Here is a 20,346-nt window from a genome sequence, read left to right as displayed (position 1 = left end):
GCTGATCCTAATGTCATACTTTAAATTCTGCCAAGCCATATAGGTTGGACTGGGTTGAGTTTGTTGCCAGGGCAGATACAAACTTGTCATTCCCAGTTGGTGGTGGGACCTGGCTCCAGGCAGAGGAGATGGCTGGTGAGCTGAGCCTGACCCCTGGGGCCCACATAAAGGTGGAGACAGAGACCACTCCATAGAGGTTCCTCTGGTCTCCACACTTGGCGCTCCACACACCCACACATTAATAAAAATGAAAGCAGAGGGCAAGAAGTCTGCGTAACAGCAGTCCTGGCTGAGGCTTGGTCTCACCAGTCACTGACCCATCACTGTCTCGGGTCTGCTCACTGGCAGGGTAGTCAAGTGTGTGGTGGGGTGCCCTCTGGCTTGCCCAGGCTTTATGCCTTCTCCTTTCCTAGCATGAGATCCCCTGGAGGATTCTAATTTCTTGGGGTCCATTGTTTGGGTGGCCTGATCATCACAGTGTATCATCCTCAGGCTTCTTGCACAGCCTTTGTGAGTCCCAGAGTGCGACAGCCACACCGTCTCAACACGCCCCCTTTCCTAGCTCTAGTTCCTTCTGCCCTCTCTTCCATGATGGCCCTTGAATGTTGAAGGGAGACGATGATAATCCTGATGACCCCTTTGAGTGTATGATGGTGAGGGGTGAGCCCCAGAGTCAGGCAAGACAGGTGCGGTCCCTGAACACTATGTTCCCAATCTTTTCTCTCTCTCTCTCTCCCCTTTTGGGAAAGGATTTCTTATATCCCAAATTAGCCTTTGAACTTGCTATGTAGCAAAGGAAGATCTTGAACTTCTGATTCCCTGCCCCCACATACTCATAATGCTGTCATTATGAGGGGTGCACTGCACTTATCTTTATGCAGCTGTGGGGATCAAATCCAAGATTTCATGCGTATTGGCCAAACACTTTATTAATGAACTATAACAACAACAGCTTCAAAGGTAGAATTCTCAGGCTCCACCAGGCTGCACACCGACACATGGCAGCGTGGGAGGACTGGCCCATGACCGGCATCATTTCCTCAATCTTCAGTCAGTACTGCAAAGCTGTGTGTGAGACCCTCTACGAATGTGTGTGTGTGTCTGTCCCTCCTAGCACACACCCTCTAGAAGTGGCTGAGCAAGAGGTCTGTCTCCACAGATCCGTGTGACTTCGGGAGGACCTCAAAGGACCACTGTCTGGATGAGCTAACCTATTTGGCCTGTAGACAGACTACCTGTGAGGAGGGAGAAGGTAGAACAGGGCCGGAATGAAGCCTTCCAAGGGGGGCGCTGGTCTCAGGAAGCACCACCAGTGAGAACGAGGATTTGGCAATGATGGTGTTGGGAAAGGTTTCGTGAAAAATATGGGTAGGTCTGAGGTAGTATATGTAGCTCAACAGTAGAGTACATGTTTAACATGCATTGAATCCTGTGTTTAATCTCTAACACTACAAAAAACAAGAATAACTCAGCCTGGTGGTGCATACTTGCAATCTCAGCTACTCCATTTATTTGGTTGGCTGGTTGTGTAACTCGGACTGGCCTTGAACTCATGGCAGTTCCTCTACCTCTGTCTTTCAAATGCTGGAACTACAGGAACACAGCCCAGACCTGGTTTTATGGAGCATTGGGAATGAAACTCAGGAGTTAGTGTATGCTAGGCAAGCAAATGAACTACATCTGCAGTAGCTATAAACTTACTTCAAGGTTGGGCAGTGGTGGTTGCACGTGCCTTTAATCCCAGCACTCTGAGTTCAAAGTCAGCCTGGTCTACAGAGTGAGGTCCAGGAGAGGCTCCAAAGCTACAGAGAAACCCTGTTTCAAAAAACCAAATAATAATAATAGTAATAATTTTAAAAACCCCAAAACAAAAAAAAACTTATTTCAAAAAAAAAATTTTTGCTTTTGTTTTCTATTGTTGTTCTGGGTTTTCTAGACAGGGTTTCTCTGTGTATCCCAGGCTGACCTGAAACTCAGAGATCCCCTTGCCTCTGCCTCCTGATGCTTGTTAAAGGCCTGCAGTTCCATGCCCAGCATCAAAAAAAAATCTTTAATTACACTTTTTATGTGCATGCAAATGTATACCTTGTGTGTGCATGCCAATGAGTATGCTATGGCACACGTGGAGGTGACAGGACAGCTTCCAAGAATAAGTTCCATCCTTTGATCGTGTGGATCCTGGAGATTAGACTCTGGTTGTCAGGCTTGGTGGCAAGTGCCATTAGCACAGAGCCATGTAAGAAGCCCCAATTTTTTATTTTTTAAATGAGGGAACAGAAAAGTCAAGCTTAGAAATGGGAGTTTCTGTCCTACAGTCACACAGTCATTCACTCCCAAATAAACACACAGAGGCTTATATTAATTATAACTGTTTGACCTATTAGCTCAGGCTTATTATTAACCCAGAATTCTTAGCTATGTTTAGCCACATGACTTGGTACCTTTTCTTACTAAGGCATTCTTATCTTGCTTCCTCTGCATCTGGCTGGTGACTGACTCTGCCTTTCCTCTTCCCAGAATTCTTAGTCTGGTTGCCCCATCTATACTTCCTGTCTAGCTACTGGCCAATCAGCATTTTATTAAACTAACAGAAGTGACAAATCTTTACAGTGTGCAAGAGCATTATCCCACAGCACTCATGCTTCTGGTAGCCCCAGCACTTGGTAGATGGAGCAGGAAGATGAGGTGTTCAAGGTCAGACAGTCTACATAGGCCAATCATGAGAACTGACCTCAAAAGCCCAAAATAAGCCAGGCATGGTGGCCTAGGCCTGCAATCCCAGTAGTTAGGAGCTTGAGACCGGAGACCTAAAGCTAGTTTAAGACCGGTCCGGGCTACAGAGTGAGTCACTGTCTCAAAATCAAAACCAAAACCAACCTAAGTAGAAGCAGAGAATACAGACATCACATCATTTTTTTCTATCCAGCTCACATCCTGAGCTGGATGGTGGGGTGTTTCTGCCACATTGACTGTACTCAGTAAGAACTAAAGGCCCCTCTTTATTGTTAAAAAATTTATTCTTATTTGATGCAACGCTAATGGGTGTTTCGCCTGAATGTATTTGTGTATCACATGAGTGCAGTGCCTGTGGAGACCAGAAGAGGGCGTTGGACCCATGGAACTAGAGTTACAGTCAGTTGTCAGGCACTGAGTGGTGCTGGGATCTGAACTCATCTTCTTCAAAAGCAGCAACAACTCTTAACTGCTAAGCTCTCTCTCTCTAGTCCTCTGCCTCTATTTAAAACAAACAAAACCCCAATGGATGCTTCTTGATTTTAGTGATGGCCACTCTTTCATCGTAGTTGGGCTTTAAATGTGTGATAGAGCCAAAAGAAGGCTTGTTCTCTGCAAGCACAAGCAGATATACCCATGCCCTTCTGAATCCAGATAAAGTAATGATGATCTTCCCATGGAGTACAGTAGGAAATGCATCTTGAAATTTGCAGACAAATGGATGGAGCTAGAAAACATCATATTGCTGGGTGGTGGTGGCGCAAGCTTTTGATCCCAGCACATGGGAGGCAGAGGCAGGCGGATCTCTGTGAGTTTGAGGCCAGCCTGGTCTACAAGAGCTAGTTCCAGGACAGTCACCAAAACTACACAGGGAAACCCTGTCTTGAAATCCACCCCCCCCCAAAAAAAAAGAAAAAGAAATAAAGAAAACATAGCATACTTACTGGCCGCTACCCCTTGCTAACACACTCTAGAATCCATAGCCTAGAGCAGCTGTTCTCAACCTGGGGCTTGAATGACCCTCTCACAGGGGTTGCCTAAGACCATCAAAAAACACAGATATTTACCTTACAATTTATGGCAGTAGCAAAATCAGTTATGAAGTAGTAACAAAAATAATTTTATGTTTGGGGGTCACAACATAAGGAAGGTTGAGAATCACGGGTCTAGATACTTATTGCCTTGTTGAGACATTTCAACTGGCGTGGCAGTCTCTTACTTCAGAACCTTGAACTTATATTTCTGACAAAATCCAGGGCCTTGCTTAGGCCAGGCAATGCTCTATCACTGAGTTATAGCTCCAGGCCTTAGGAAAGGCCCTCAAAGATGAAAGACAGCAACTCAATTAACTTTCTACTTCCCAGGGCTAGAAGAAAATAGTTTGGGAGAAGTGGGTTAGTATGATTAAGATAATTGTTTATGGGCTGGTGGTGTAGCTCAGTGGCAGAGGGCTTGCTAGCAGGAATGAGGCATCAAGTTCCAGTGGCGATCATCTGTATTAATGCCACAACAGTAAATGTGTTGTGTTTGTACATGGCATTTCACCTATTTCTGTGTGAATACCCAACGCACGGGGCCAGAGAGGGGGCTCCGCAGTTAAAAGCACTGACTGCTCTTCCAGAGAACCCAGGTTCCGTTCCTAGCTTCCACATGGTGGTTCATAACCATCCTTAACCTCCAGGTCCAGGGGAACAAATGCCTACTTCTGCCCTCCTCGGGCACTGTATGCATGGTGCACAAAAAATAAAAAGAAGTAAATCTTTAAAAAAATATATACAACACATCTTTATTGAACAGCTAGGTTGGGCTAGGTATTGGGGTCACAATTATAAACAACAGTAGTAAGCCCTGATCACTTTCATAAGCGTTCTTGGGCTGGGGTGATAATTAATTGCAGTGACCTATAAATGCCAGACAGAGAGCATAATGAGGCCTGGTTCTGAGGGTAAAGGTGCTTGCTGCCAAGACTGAGGACCTGAGTTCAATCCCTGTAGCCTACAAGTTGGAGAAAACTGACTCTCACTACTTGTACTCTGACCTTCACACATGCACCAAGCACCCACGTACCCCTCCCCCTACATAAATAAACAAATCTTTAAAAACATTTTAACTCAGAACGAAATAATGAAATCAAGCCTGCTAGATAAGACACAGAACGTCCAGCTGGGTGGTAGTGGTGCACACCTTTAATCCCAGTGCTTGGGAGGCAAAGGCAGGTGAATCTCTGTGAGTTTGAGATCAGCCTGGTTTACAGAGTGAGTTCCAGGACAGCCAGCATTCTACAGAGAAAGCCTGTCTAGAAAAACCAAAACCCAAACCAAAAAATGCCCAGTTTAATGGAAACCTTACATAAATAATGCTTTCTTAGGGTAAGTAGTCTCAGTTAATATCCATTACAAAAATAAGTGCTTCCTGAAATTCATTTAAGGTTGAGCAGCCTGTCTTGTAAGGCCTAAATGATGTGCTGTTGTGTTCAAGTTAAGGTGGAGTGGGCAGTTTCAGAGTGGTAAAGCATCTGTGGGGAGCTGTCATTGTTCTGCAACCAAATGCAAAGGCTGCCAGGCTTTGTTGGATCTAGAAGAGCATCCAGGCAAGGTGGTAGCAGCAATATCAATGCTGTGAAGTGGGGTAAGCTTGGAGCTGGGAGGAACAGAGAAAGGAAGCCGAGTTGGCTGCTGAGTCCGTGTCCCCCACTCCATATTTGGCCCTAGTCTTTTCTTATTACATTTCAATAGTCCGAAGTCTAGCTATTCTGCCCACTGCTTGTCAGGCCGACATCACTCCGCTGTCTCTTGACTTTTAAAAAGGTAATGTTTTCTCTTGTTCAGGGGCCTCCTCTGCTCACCCCAGTTATCTTCAAGCTGCCATCACCTGAAAAAAAATATTTTGAGAAAGAATCTCATCCCTAGCTCTAACTGGCCTCAAATTCACTATTAGACCACGGTGGGCTCAAATATATGGTGATTCTCCTGCCTCTGCCTCTTACGTGCCAAATAATAACAAGCACGTGCTATCATTTCCAGCTTCTGTCTAAAATCGTGTGTTATATGTGTGTGTGCGCGCGCGTGGGTGTGTCTGCCTCAGTTCCTCCCTACTTTAGTTTTTGAGTCAGGATCTCTTATGGAAACAGGAGCTCACCGATTAGCTAGGCTGGCTGGCCAACTAGCCCCAGGGATCTTCCTGTATCTGCCTTCCCTCACACAGGATTACAGTCAGGCAGCCCAGACTGGTTTTTTGTCTTAAGTGCGCAGCTATCCCTTAGCTTGAAATTCTTACTCATTCGGTTTTTCTGCTTGTCTTAGGATGGACGGTCTCTCCCTTCTCTGACGGGAACGAGCACAGTCCATCCAACAGTTAAAAGCCACTATGAGCCACTTGTAGAACACGCCTTGGTCTGAGCTCAGAAATCCAAACCAGCAGCCTGCGTCAAAGGACACGGTGTCTTGCGACGTCACTGCAGGCCAGAGCTGCGTTACGATTGGCCCTTCCAGTCGGGGTGGGCCCAAAGCATCCCTGGCCCCGCCCCGTGTCTCGGCCTCACTCGCACATGCGCTGTGGCCGCCACCTTTGCCGCCGCGCCATTTTGCCGGGGTTTGAATGTGAGGCGGAGCAGCGGCAAGGAGTGGGTAGTGTCGGGTGCAGCTCTTGCTTGGGATTCCCGTCTCGGTCTCGGTGTCCGCACGAGGTGAGGCACGGAGTGAGCAGGGTGGCCGCGGGGGCGCTGCTGAGGGCGGGGGACGAGCTCTGGGAAGTGGGTCCGGGCCTCTCCTGGAGGCCGCGCGCCGGCGCCTCCCGGCACGCCGCCTCAGGGCCGGGCCTGACCGCTCCGGGAAGCGAGGGCAGCCTGAGGCTCGGCCTCACGCGAGCTTCCGCAGCTCCCGCCCCTTCCCCTCCAGCGCCGCGTTGGTTGGCCGCGCCGCCGCCCTTCGCTCCTCAGGCGTCCGCTGATTGGTCGCACCCGCGCGTCCGTTCTCGGCGCGCCGGGGCCCACAGCGCGAACGGTGTTGGGCGCCGAGGCCTGATTTGGCTGAGCGGGTCCGATCCCTGGGTTGGAAGGAGGCTGAGCGGGCCCTCGGTCTCCACCACAGTGGACCTGGGCCTCGGAGTCTTGCCTGGCTGAGTCGTTCGTGCTCCTAGTACAGTCATATGGGGTTCCTCCTTCCTGGGGCGCTCTGGCTTTCGAGTTGAAAAATCTGGCCTCTTGCACACTTAGTCTCTCCCTAGCCGTGTAATTCACTGCCAGTCATTACCGCTCTACTATAATGTTCGTGTTTTGATGATATGATGCTGGGGGTGGGTCCCGTGTTCTCGCAGAGTCTGAGCGATCTCCTCCACCGAGATGGCGTTTTTTTACCCGCACCTCAAACACTTGCACCCTGGGTGATGGGGCTTCGCGGTTCCCCCGATGGCTGGCTGTGCTTCCCAGAGGGCTCACATGAGCTGCCGTCCACCTCCCATCTGCCTCTCCAGCGGCGTTGTAGCCATGCTGGCCTGCTCTGAAGATTCTCGGCCCCGTCCTGCTACGGACGTCCCCGCCTTCCGTGATTTTAGGTCTTGGCGAGCCTGGAGGCTGCCTCCGTGGCTTTCAGGTTCCCTCCTAGGCATCCGTTCTCACTTCTCGGCTCTCATCACCCAAATGACTTTGCTCCGCAGCACTGACCTTATAGATAGTTCTTACTGCTTGTTCCTCGTCTTTCTCATCTGCTCTGATGTAAACCCTTCGAGAATAACCTTTCTTGTTTGTTGCTGTGTCCCACGTACGCGTGCCACATGATGGATGCCCTGTTGTTATTTCATGAAGACATGGAAGGCTTTCTTTTAAGTTTTAGATAAAGGGTCTTACATAGCCCAAACTGGCCCCAGATTCATCTTTCTCCAAGTGTAGGCTACCACACTCAACCCTTTTTCACCTTTCCATGTGCACATAGGAATTTTTCCCTTCTCTGGGATTCTTAGATTTCTAGTTGGGATTTGAGAGAACCATTGTCCACCCGGGACTGGGTGTGTGAGCGAACAGTACTCTAATTGTGAAATTGATATATTGTTTATTTGTTTAATAGCTTCATTCTACTTAATCCCTAGGGATACAGTGAAGGGGCAAAAATGGACACGGTTTCTCTCTTTGGGGACCTCGTATTCTAGTTGTGGGGAAAGAACACAAATTAGATTATTTCAGATAGTGACAAGTGACAGAAGTCTCTGAACAGGTGGCGTTTGAACAGAGACTATCTAGGGAAGAGTGAGGGAGCAGTATTTCAGGCAGAGGGAATAGCATGCAAATTTTCAAGGACAGAAACTAAGGGAATGTTGGGCTATTATAGGAAAATCTAGTAAGTTGTTTAAAGAAGAGAGATCTCATAGGACTTTGTTGGTAGTGTAAAGAGTGCGGATTTATTTGATAGAGTGGTGGATTACTGTGAGTAGAAGCAGAGAAAGGCAGTAGGTACTCAAGTTACTGTCCAACCTACTGTTGTTCTCTTGAAGTGTACTTAATAACTGTTCTTTAAAAAAAAAAAAAGCTACGGATAGGGTAGGCAAGATGGATTGAGGGTAAGTAACCCTTACCTAGCTAGACAACCTGGGTTTGTTCCCTGGGATACACATGGTGGAAGGAGAGAACTGACTTCCGCACATTGTCGTCCAATTTCTACACATATGATGTGGCACACAATAAATGCATATGGTGAAATTTTGGGGGACAGGAGAGATGACTTAGCAGTCAAAGCATGTATTGTCCTTGCAGAGGACCCAAGCAAGGTAGGTTTCCAATAACTCTCAGGTGGCTTACTATTGCCTCTACTTCTAGCTCCAGGGAATCTGATGGCCTCTGGTTTCCTTGGGCATCTGCGCTCCATTGTACATACATAAAATCAGAAACATGCAGAGAGAAATATATGCATACACATAAATTTGTAAAAAAAATTTTAAAAATATTTATTTATTATGTATACAATATTCTGTCTGCATGTATGCCTGAAGGCCAGAAGAGGGCATCAGACCTCATTACAGATGGTTGTGAGCCACCATGTGGTTGCTGGGAATTGAACTCAGGACCTTTGGAAGAGCAGGCAATGCTCTTAACCTCTGAGCCAAATCTCCAGCCCCAATTTGTAAAAATTTTAAGGCAAGGGGAGGTATACTCTTAAATGTGTATTATGGGTTTCCGTGTTGGGTTTCTTTCCCTCTCCCCAGAAATGCTTCTCTTAGTGCAGTAGACATACCTGAGGAAAAGACAAGTATCTTGGGTCATTTTATTATGGGTGTCTGTGAGATTCCCAAAACCTTCATTTATTACTGAGGACCTGTAAGAAGAGGCTAGACTTTCAGCTCCTCATTCAAGATTTTTTTAAAGGGTGTGTTTATTTTTTGTGTGTATGAGTATTTGTCTTCATGCACCATGGGTGTGTGTGCCTTATACCTGAGGATACCACAAAAGGGCATCAAATTCCCTGGAACTGGAGTTGCAGACAGTTGTGAGTTGCACTGTGGGCACTGGGAACAAGTCAAGGTTCTCCTCTTAAAGCACTGTGTTCTTTGACTAAGCAAGAGTCATTGGGTAATGACTGGTGTTAATGTGGGCATGTAAATTAGCCCCTGAGTTTCCTTCCTTATTGTTCGAAAATGGTACCAGGCGATTGTAGTGCACACCTACCTTTAATCCCAGAATCCCAGCACTTGAGAGGCAGAGGCAGGCAGATCTCTGTGAGTTCAAGGCTAATCTGGTGTACAGAGCAAGTTTAAGACAGTCAAGGCTACACAGAGAAACCTTGTCTCAAAAGACAAATAAATAAATGGTAAAGCAAATAAATCACCTAGCACTGTATGATTAGTTCATAGAAATTACCCTCTCCCGTTTTAAAAATACCGTCTGAACGGCCTTTACACCTCTGTTTTGCAAACTATTACCAGCTCAAAGTTCCAAATTCTCTGCTTTAGTTAGATTTCACCCACTTTAAAAATTCTGTAGTGAGCTGGGCATAGTGACATATATCTTTAGTCCTAGCACTGACCAGGCACAGGTGGGTGGATCTCTGTGGGTTTAAGGCCAGGGTGGTCTACTTAGTAAGTTCCAGAACGCCCAGAGCTACACAGTGAGACCTCATCTTAAAAAAAAGCAATGGAAAGGGACTGGAGAAATGGCTCAGTAGTTATGAGCGATGACTACTCTTCCAGAGGACCCAGCACCTGCATGGCTGCTCACAACTGTAACTTCAGTTCCAGAGGATTGGACACCCTCACACAGATATACACGAAGTCAAAACACCAATGCACATAAAATAAGTAAATTTTAAAAAAATCAAAAAACTCTTCAGTGGCTCCCGTTAATACATTTTAAGTTCTGAAACAGCTGACTTCTAGGGACCAGTAGTTCTCGTGTTAATCTCCTACTTAATATTTGCCTCTTCCTAGCACTAGTACTAAACTCATAGTATTTTCCTTTGGGAGATGATTCCAATTCTTCATATTCAATCAGGACTCAATCCTAGTAAATCTTGGGTGACTTCATATTCCAGTAAATTTCCTAGCTGTTAAGGGCTGTCTGTAGATCCCTTTGACATTTTTACTCCAGAGGACGTTTCTCGGAATTTAGGTGTGTGGGGGTTTTTTTTGTATGTGAATATACTTTTTACACCACATACCTTGTGGGGTTTAGGGTAGCACTTACAAACAGGCATGGTCTTTTTCTCACTATTTATTCATTGGGAGGTATGTCACAGTGTGTGTGTAGAAGTTGTCAAGGGGAATCTGTTCTCTCCTTTCACTACATGCCAACATTTTACCCGCTCACTATCTCGTCAGACATGTTATTTCTTTCCTTTTAGTCAGGGTGGGGTGGAATGGTGATATGAGGGGTTCCTTGTGTAGCCCTGGCTATCCTGGAACTGGCTTTATGGACCAGGCTGGCCTTGAACTCACAGTTCTGCCTCTGCCTCCAAAGTACGTGGATTAAAGGTATGCACCACTACCACCCACCAACACATAATTTCTTTAGTGAAACAAATTGGTGTACTAGATTATTAATTATATTTGTAGTCTTAGGCAGTCTAGGCCAAGATTTTTTTTAATTGTTTTTAGAGATAGATAGTGGGTGTGCATATGTATTTGTGGTAGCATGGTGCATGTGTGGAAGTCAGGACAACTCTTGAGTCAGTCTCTTTCCTCCCACCTTATGGGTGTTTAAGAGTAAAACTCAGATCATCAGGCCTGTTGACAGGCGCCTTTACCCTTTGAGCCATCTTGTTGGTCTATAAGGTCAGATTTTGTTGCCAGATGAGTTTGACACATACTTGTAAGAAACAAAACCAAAACCCTTTCCATTAATTGATTGGGGGGGGTTGGAACTCTAGAGAGAGATTACAATATGTCTGTAAGAAACTGAAATCCTTTCAGTTTACTGATTGAGGGATTTTGAGTCTGCAGAAGGGATTACAGGTTTGGTTCTTAAATTGTATCTTCTGGGTGCTCTGGTAGCTGAGGGGGAAACAAGTTCAAGGTCAACTATGATTATTTATTGAGACCAGGTCTCAATAGGGCTGGAACTATAGAGCCAGAGATATACCTTAGTTGGTAGAAAGCTTGTCTAGCATGTATGGAGTCGAGTTCCATCTCCTACACTGCACAAACCAGGCATGGTGGCACACACCTGTGATCCAAGCTCTTGGGAAGTTCAAGATCATCCAAGGCTATATTGGAAGCTTGAGGCCAGACTGGGCTAAACGACACCCTTTCTCAATAAATAAACAAATAAATAATAAAAGTAAAACTGTTTAAAACTTTGTGATTGTGAATGTAATGTATAAAATAATTATAGTCCACTAGGAAGATGAAGGAAATAGGAAGACAATGAAAATCCCTGTATCCACCATATAAGAAGATCATACCACTCTTTCCCTTTTTTTTTCAAAGATTTATTTTTTATGTATATGGATATTTGCCTGCATGTATGTCTGTTCATTGTGTGTATAGGTCTGAGGAGGCAAGAAGAGGGTGTCGTTTCCACTAACACTGGAATTATGATAGTGAACTGTCATGGGTCCTGGGAATTAAAAGCAGGTCCAGAAAGAGTGACCAGTGTTGAGCCATGTCTTCAGTTCCCTTCTCCTTACGTAAAATTAATTATGTATAGTTAATGTAATTTGAATCATAGTATGCTTGACATTTTTCTACTTAGCTTTATTGAATTTATATTTGTTGTTGTTTTTCGAGACAGAGTTTCTCTGTCTTGGAACTCGCTTTGTAGACCAGGCTGGCCTCAAACTCACAGAGATCTGCCTACCTCTGCTGCCTGAGTGCTGAGACTAAAGGCCACTGCTACCAATTTTCTCCTCTACAGCCTAAGGATAATTTGGTGTACGATTTCCTAGGAAAGGCTACATTTCTCAGTTTGCTAGCATGTGTTGGGGTCTGCAAGCTACCAAAAACATAATCAAATCTAAGCAGAAGTATGGTTTTTTATTTCACTTTTTACTTTTGTGTGTATGATGGGTGGGGTGGAGTGGGATAGACCCTATGTCATGGCATGCATGTCAGAGGACAATTGGGTGTAGTTTTTCCACCCTTATGTGGGGTTTGGATGGAATTCAGATTTGAGCAGCAAGTGCTTTTTACCTACTGAACCATCTTGCTGCCCCCAAAAGTGGGTTTTAAAAAGGTTTGTTGATGTATGTTGTATATACCATAGAATTTATCTATTTTAAATGCACTGTTCCGCTGAATTTAATAGTTAACTACTCTGCATCCATCACTAGTCTGGTTTTAGAAATCACCTGCAGCCTTAACAGCTCTTTTGTAAGCTAAGTGAACCCAGAGTCTCAAGTGCTCATTCTTCTATTTAGCCTCCTGTTTTATGTGTTAGAACGCTTAAAACCTATTCTCTGTGCCTAAAATCGCTATTATTGACCATGGTCACATGCTCTGCAGTTTCCTGGGCTGTGTTTTTCTTTATCAGCTATATCTATGTTAGCCATTTATTTAGCTTTGTAATGTGAGGACTGGGGATGTAGTTCAGTGGGATGTATGTGTGTTTAGCATTTGTTCATTTCTAGCACAGGAGAATTACAAGAATTAAACTTTTTTCTCAATCCAGTGGTGGTGGCACACACCTTTAATCCCAGTATTCTGGAGGCAGAAGCAGATGGATCTCTGAGTTTGAGGCCATCCTGGTCTACAAAGTGAGTTCCAGGACAGCCAGGGGTACACAGAGAAACCCTGTCTCAAAATACAAAAACATAAAAAACAAAAATACTTTTTTTTTCTGTTTGTGTGCATATCCATGCACATGCCATGGCATATGTGTGGAAATTGACAAGTTGAGGGAGTTGATTCTCTTCTTGTACTGTGTTGCTTCTGATCAGACTTAGTAGAAAGTGCCTTAACTTACAGAGCTATTTCACTGATCTTTTTATATAAATATTTGGGAATCACATTCTATGTCATATATAGGTATCAATGTCATATATAGGTATCAAAGGATAATTTTTTGTGCGTGTGTATTTTTGTTTTGTTTTGTTTTTTCCCCTTACATGAGTTCCAGGGATCCCCCAAATCTTCTTGCTGGCCTGTACATTTGTTTTTTGTAGTTCATTTTATGTTTTTTTATTATTTATTTATGTATGTATGTATGCGGTGTTCTGCATGCATGTATGTCTGCATACCAGAAGAGGGTACCAGATCTCATCACAGATGGTTGTAAGCCACCATGTGGTTGTTGGGAATTGAACTCAGGACCTAAGGAATAACAGTCCTTAATCTCTAAGTCATCTCTCTAGCCCCTCATTTTATGTTTAATTAATAAAATAGTTATGTATAAGCTCATGTGACTGTATGTGCCAGAAGAAGGTATCAGATCTGTTGGAGCTGGAATTATAGACGTTTGAGCTGCCTGATGTGTGGGTACTGGGTACTAAAATAGATCTTCGGGATTAGTAGTGTACACGCACTGCTGAACTATCTGCCCAGCCCCTATTTTTAAATTTTACAGCATATTATTGGGGTGCGTGTGTGTGTGTGTGTGTGTGTGTGTGTGTGTATATATGTAGGGTCTCTTTTTGATTATTATTGTTCCAGGTAAGAAGATTAGTTTTGGTTTAAGCTTTAAGAAAAAGGTGTGGTAACAGGCCTTTAATTGCCAGCACTGGGGAGGCAAAGAGAGGTTTTCTGAAATCACTGAAATCCACCTGCCTCTGCTTCCCAAGTGCTAGAATTGAAGGTGGTTGCCACCACTGCCTGGTTTACATTTTACTTTGTGCGCAATGGCATGAATAGGAAGCAAGTGTGCTGTGTCATGTAGAGGTCAGAAGACAACTTGCAGGAGTTCTCTCTTTTCATCATGTGTGTCATGCAGACACATATGTACATACAAGCAAAAACCCAGATAAACAAAATTTTAACATTTTTTTTTTATAAAGGTTTGGGTCATCATGAGCTAAATACCTAGTTCAGAGTTAGACTGGTCTATAAGAAACCGTGTCTCAAAAAGATCCTGCCCCTACCACTTCAATTTAAAAAAAAAAAACCCACTCCAACTGTATAATTTTAGAAAAGGGTTGTAATATAAAAGTATTCATAGATGAGTGTGCTAATTCATGTACTTTATAAAGTTACAGAAGCAAAATTATGGTACAAGTTCAAGGCCACCTGGTCTAATGAGTTTTGGGCTGACCTGCTAACAGTGGTCTAGACTCACCCGCCTAAAGCAAAATAGAAGAAAACAGTAACAAAAAGATTCGTTTATGTTGTTTACTTTCTCCTCAATTGATCACTTATCGGACTGTTTTTAAATTTTAGATACAGAGCAATGGAGCTCAGTGATGCAAATTTGCAGACACTAACAGAGTATTTGAAGAAAACCTTGGATCCTGATCCTGCTATTAGACGTCCAGGTAAAGATGTCTTTGTTCTTTAGTTGATTCATTCTTTGAGACACGTGACACAAACCTTTTGTGCTTTTGTGCAGTCTACCTGGTGCTAAATTAAAAAAAAGAATAATAAAGAGACTGGTCGGTGATGGTGTACACCTTTAATCCCAGCACTTGGGAGGCAGAGGCGGGCGGATCTCTGTGTGTTGGAGGCCAGCCTGGTCTACAAGAGCTAGTTCCAGGACAGCTCCAAAGCTTCAGAGAAACCCTGTCTCGAAAAATCAATCAATCAATCAGTAAATAAATAAAGGTGTGTGTGTGTGTGTTTGCTTATTTTCTCAGGGCTGTCTCATGTTACATGGTTGACTGTTTACAGTAGCTGTAACACATGGTGGAATATTTGTTGTAAAGTAGCTTTTATTTGACATCTTCTGGTATAAAAAAATACTAGTGTGTTTAGAAAATTTTGTCTCATGAACTTTCTGAAAATCTCATTTAAATCTGCCAGGTTTAGGAGCATAACAATAAAGGCATCAAGATAGGGGTAATTCCCAAAAGGTGATTACATGAATGAAATCAAGTACTAAGATCCTTTTCTTCTCTGGTACTTTGATTTAATTAGTGTTGTCAAAGACCTATAGTAACTTGCATAAACTTGGAGTTTCAACCTCAGATGCTCATAAGAGTCAGATACAAAAGTAAATGAAGGGATTCTAGCCAGGTTGGAATGTAAATATGTGTCCTTGTTAAGGGAAGGTAATTGTTTGGAATATTTTTTTTGTTTTTGTTTTTGTTTTTTGAGATAGGGTTTCTCTGTGTAACCCTGGCTGCCCTGGAACTCATTCTGTAAACCAGAATGGCCTCAAATTTAGAAGTCCACCTGTCTATGCTTCCCAAGCGCTGGTATTAAAGGAGTATGTCACCACCGCCTGATTTGTTTGGGATATGTTAACCCTAAGGATGAAGCAAATCAGTTTTATATGGTCACATTTGCAACTTTGCCTGAAAAATAAGGATACCAATATGAATTACCCTTATTTTTGAATGATGAAAGCCAACTTCAAAAGACTTTGGAAATGTAGTGGGTCAGAAAGGTCTTATGAACAACAGTTGGTAATCTTTGATACCACTGTGTGAACCAGAAATTCCCTAACCTTGTTCAGAACATAATAATGTCATGCTTGTGGAGAGGGTTTATCGTCAGAGGAATCTATTCTAGAGAAGTCCGCATGATGTCTTTTTCTAGTTATACAGGATTATCAAAGCCATTTCAAGCCAGTACATAATGTACTTTGAGCATATACCCCCTGTATCTGACCACTCTTCTCTTTATCACCCCATCCTTTGTGATATCTGTGTGTATATACGTATGCATGCTTGTACATGCATAAACCAGAAGTAAATGTTGGCTATCTTCCTCTTTTTTAAAATGATTTATGTGTATGCCTGTTTTGCCTGTGTTTGTGTATATGCACTGAGTTTGTGTATATACACTTTGTGTGTGCCTCGTGCCCAAGGAGACTGGAAGAGGGAATTTTAGCTCTTGGAGCTGGAGTTACAGATGGTTGCATGATGCCACATGGGTACTAGGAATTGAACTTGGGTCCTCTGGAAGAGAAGCAAGGGCTCTTCTTAATTGCTCTGCCAGTTCTGACTCCTTTCCATGATATTTTTTTAGATAGGGTCTCTGAACCAGGAGCTCAATGATTTGGCCATCCAGGCCAGCAAGCCCAAGGATCCACCTGTTCTTATTTGAATAGCCCTGGGATTACAGCCATGTTCTCTTTGCTTGTACCCAGTTCTTTATGTGGGTCCTGGGAGTGGAACTCGGGTCCATATGCTTGAGTGACAAGCCCTTACCTAACTGAGCCACCTCCATGGCCAGTTGTTTTTCTGAGAAGTCACACTGATGTCCTGATGTGCTCCTGAATAAAAGAAAATTAATTACTTTAATCCTCTTAGAATTTCCCAGAAAGCCTATGTCAACACTCACTAAAAAAATTTTTAACATGTTCGTAAAATGTTAGGATGCTAAAGCTTTATGACTCCAGTACAGAGTGTAGAAATAAGCTGCTGTTTCTAGGAAGAACATTTTTAAAAGATTGATAAAAGTCTGTGTTTATCTGACTGGACCTACCACCCCCTTGTCTCAGTGCTGAGAATGGACTCCAAGGCCCCACGCTTGCTAGACTGTCTATATCTTTATGATGTGATAAAGACAGTTGTGTGCTGGATCCCAGCTCTGATTGGGAGGCAACAGCTGTATGGATGTATATAGATATTGGAAGACGCTGTTGTCTACGGAGGCCAGAGGTCAGCATCAAGTTTCTACCTCTGTCACACCTTTTGTTTTGTTTTGTTTTGTTTTTTGTTGCTTTTTGAGATAGGGTTTCTCTGTACGTCTAACTGTCCTGGAATTCACTCTGTGGTAGACCAGACTGGCCTCCCAAGTACTGGGATTAAAGGTGTGCACCACCCACCTCCCCCCCCCCTTTTTTTTTGAGACAGAATCTCTTACTGAACCTAACTTACCCATTGGCTAGACTTGCTACCCAGTGAGCACTACAGATCCTTATGTCTCTGCCTTTCAGACAGTAGGGTTATAGGAGAAACTCTGGTCATCATCGTGCTTACTGCTGTACTGATGGAACCATCTCCCCAACCTGGAATTGGAAGACTTTTGAAGTTTCTTGATTTCCATGTCAACATGGAAAAGTTTTAATTAATTAATTTAGAGTAGGTGGACAGATAAGATAATATGTCACAGTGTATTTGTGGCAGAGGATTAACAAGAGCCTTTGAGGTCCAGTCCCAAGGCACTTTTCAAGGTTCAGAAAAGAAATCTACAGCCAGTGGAAGGCTTGGGATCAGAGGGCGAAAATTGAATCTCACTCTGTACTTCTTCATGCCAATTTCTTTATTCTGTTGTGCTGCAGAGCTTCCAGTTTATATATACACCCACACACAAAATGGCTATTCTCTGGTAAGAGCAAAGTTACAAGGCTTGAATTTTTAAGGGCCATCAAAACAGATGAGAACTACCCAAAATAACACTTGTGAGCTTGCTTTATGGCCCCAGGGAGGCATAGTTAGAAAGACTCCCAGGCAGCATTAAGAGGCAAAAGAACTGATTTAGGAGGCTTTAAATCCTAGGAAGGGACTAGGGGAATTCATGCATGATACTACATTTGTAGGAGTAAATAATTAAACTAGAGCTTTGTGATAGATAAATGTAAAAGAAAAGGGATGAAGGATACAGTGATTGGCAGTCTCACTGTCTACCCACCAGGCTGAGGTGCCTGTGATCAGGGTTGATGCTGACACCAGGGTTGCTTTGGTGATTGGGGTAACAACAGAAGAAGATATGGGGAGTCTGGTCTGCATTAGCATTTTTGTCAGTGCAGCTAACTAAAAGGGACTTCTCAGATCTAGCAATTACATCCATCACCCTAAAGGGTTAGAACGTGGGGAAATTATGGTTATATAGTACAAAATTCAGGGCCTGACAATTTTCCACTGCCATGCTTGTCCTCATGCCGCCTGAGTGAAAGGGATTACTTTTCTTCAGAACTTGCTAGAAAAATGATGGCCTTTTCCTGTTATCTCTCAGGGTTAGGGTACAGTCAATTTCCTATGTTAAAGTCCTGTATGAATAAGTCGAGGTGAAGGTAAGTGTAGGGAGTTAATAGCTTTTTTTAGGGTTAGAGCAAGAGTCCAGCTAAGATTAGTACTTTAGCTGCAGGTGAGTTTGGAACGCCCAGTCTCCTTATCAGGAAGAACTAGGAATCAAACAAGCTTGGACAAGCCAACCCCTACCTTTGAAGGTCCCAAATGTGATCTATTTGAAAAACACTTTTCCCGATCAAATGTCCTGCCAAAATAATTGCAGGGATCTGGCTTCTAAATTTATCTCAGGGAGTGGAGTGGAGATTAGACTGTGGAAACCAAGAATTTTGACTGCATGACTAAATTTCTCACTGGAGGTCCCACAGAGTAGGGGAGAAGTCACCCAGTATACCAGTACATGGAAAAAAATTGTGCCCCATAGTTTATATTCCAAGCCAGGTGGTGATGGCACACACTTTTAATCCCAGCATTTGGAATTAAAGAGGCAGGCAGATCTGAGTTCGAGGCCAGCCCGGACTACACAGAGAAACCCTGTCTCAAAAAAAATGAAAATAATAATTTATACACTGCTGAATCTTTTGGGATGAGTCCCACTTGGAGAAAGAGTGTTTATTTATGGCTTCACAAGAAATTTGCTTTTAAGAACAGCTTTTATTCAAAGGCTGTAGCCCTTCATCTGGGCTTGCCTTCATCAGAAGGCATTCATTCTGGTGGGTTGACCTGTTTTATCAGCTGAAATCAACTGTACATTTCTATGAAATGAGCAGAGAACAACTTTGTAGAGTTGGTTCTTTCTTCCTGTCTTTACCTGGTTCCCAAAGATAGAACCTGGGTTGTTAGACTAGTACAGATATATGGTAAGTGCCTTATACACTAAACTGTCTTACCATCAATGGGTTAAAGGAAACACAAAAACATGGACTTGAACTTTTGAAAAGAATGCTTGAGGGCTAGGGGTGTAGGTAGAGTTCTTGTCTAGCATGCTTGAACCTGGAGATTCAGTCCTCAGCACTGCATAGTTTGGGCATGGTAGCCCATGTCTGTAATCCCAGCTTTTGGGAGGGGGCACAGCATGATCAGATACTCAGGTTCATCCTTAGCTTCATAGCAAATTAGAGGCTGCTGAGGCCACATGAAACCCTGTCTGTGAGTAAGTGAGAGTAGATGAGATGGCTTAGTGGGTAAAGGTGCTTGCTGCCAAGCTGGCTGATTTGAGTTTGGTCTCTGGAACTAACATGGTGGAAGAGAATATCATCACACATAAACTGGGCAGACAGACACAGTTTAAAAATAGGTAAATATAAACAAATTTTTAAAAATCACATAAGCACCCCAAACAAGAAAACCAACATTATATGTCTTTTCCTGAAAACATTTTTTTATTCAGCATTGAATTCTTCATGAAGGACATGGTAGATGCAAAACAAGGTTTGGGGAAGCCAATGTGGTTACTGCAATTACATGTGCATACATGCAGGAAAATGCTCATACATGTTCAATTTTTTAAAAAAATCTTTATTTTTCTCCTAGTCCTTGTTTGTTTTTTGGTTTTGTTTATTTGTTTGAGATAGGATCTCAGTGTGTAGATCAGGTTGTCCTTAAGCTCAAAGAGATCCACCTGCCTTTGCCTCCCAAGTGCTGAGATCAAAGCGGTATACCGTTGATCTGGAGCATAAATAAATCTTTTTTAAAAGAAGTAAAAATCTTTTGTCTTAGTTTTGTGATCTTAGATGAGCTAATAGTCACAGACTTTATGGGTGATAGTGACAGTTTAGCTCACTGGTAATACCTGTTCATATAAATAATCTTAATAATCTTTGTGGAAGGAGGCAGGGTGTGTGACTTACAGTAAGTACATCTAGTACAGAAAGTACATCTAGTACTTGGAAAGCAGCAACTCTGGGTGGGCAATCATCTGAGTAGACCATCCATAAATGTGGGAGAATTGAGTTGAGGTCATTTGAAAACAAAGACTTTGGTATACATTTCATCTAATATTATGTGTAAAACTATTTAATGACTAACACAAATGTTACCCTGTAGGAAAAATGTTTTAATCTTTGCAGTGATTTGTTGGTTGGTTTCTATCTATGTATCTGGGTTGTTTTGTTTGTAAGACAGATCTCAT

General features: G+C 43.2%; 1 protein-coding gene across 1 annotated transcript in view; it reads left to right on the top strand.

Moving 5' to 3' along the window:
* The first annotated feature begins 6,286 nt into the window (after positions 1–6,286).
* Cse1l (chromosome segregation 1 like) overlaps positions 6,287–20,346 on the top strand; it is a 46,413-nt gene continuing 32,353 nt past the window's right edge. The window contains exons 1-2 of the mRNA XM_048441112.3: positions 6,287–6,418; positions 14,521–14,615. Coding sequence (XP_048297069.1) covers positions 14,531–14,615 — 85 coding nt within the window. The 5' untranslated portion in view covers positions 6,287–6,418; positions 14,521–14,530. The remainder of the gene's footprint in view (positions 6,419–14,520; positions 14,616–20,346) is intronic.

This window comes from Myodes glareolus, chromosome 10, assembly GCF_982192425.1.
Source record: "Myodes glareolus chromosome 10, mMyoGla1.1, whole genome shotgun sequence".
In the NCBI taxonomy this organism is placed as follows: domain Eukaryota; kingdom Metazoa; phylum Chordata; class Mammalia; order Rodentia; family Cricetidae; genus Myodes; species Myodes glareolus.
This window is presented reverse-complemented; position numbering and strand designations above follow the sequence as displayed.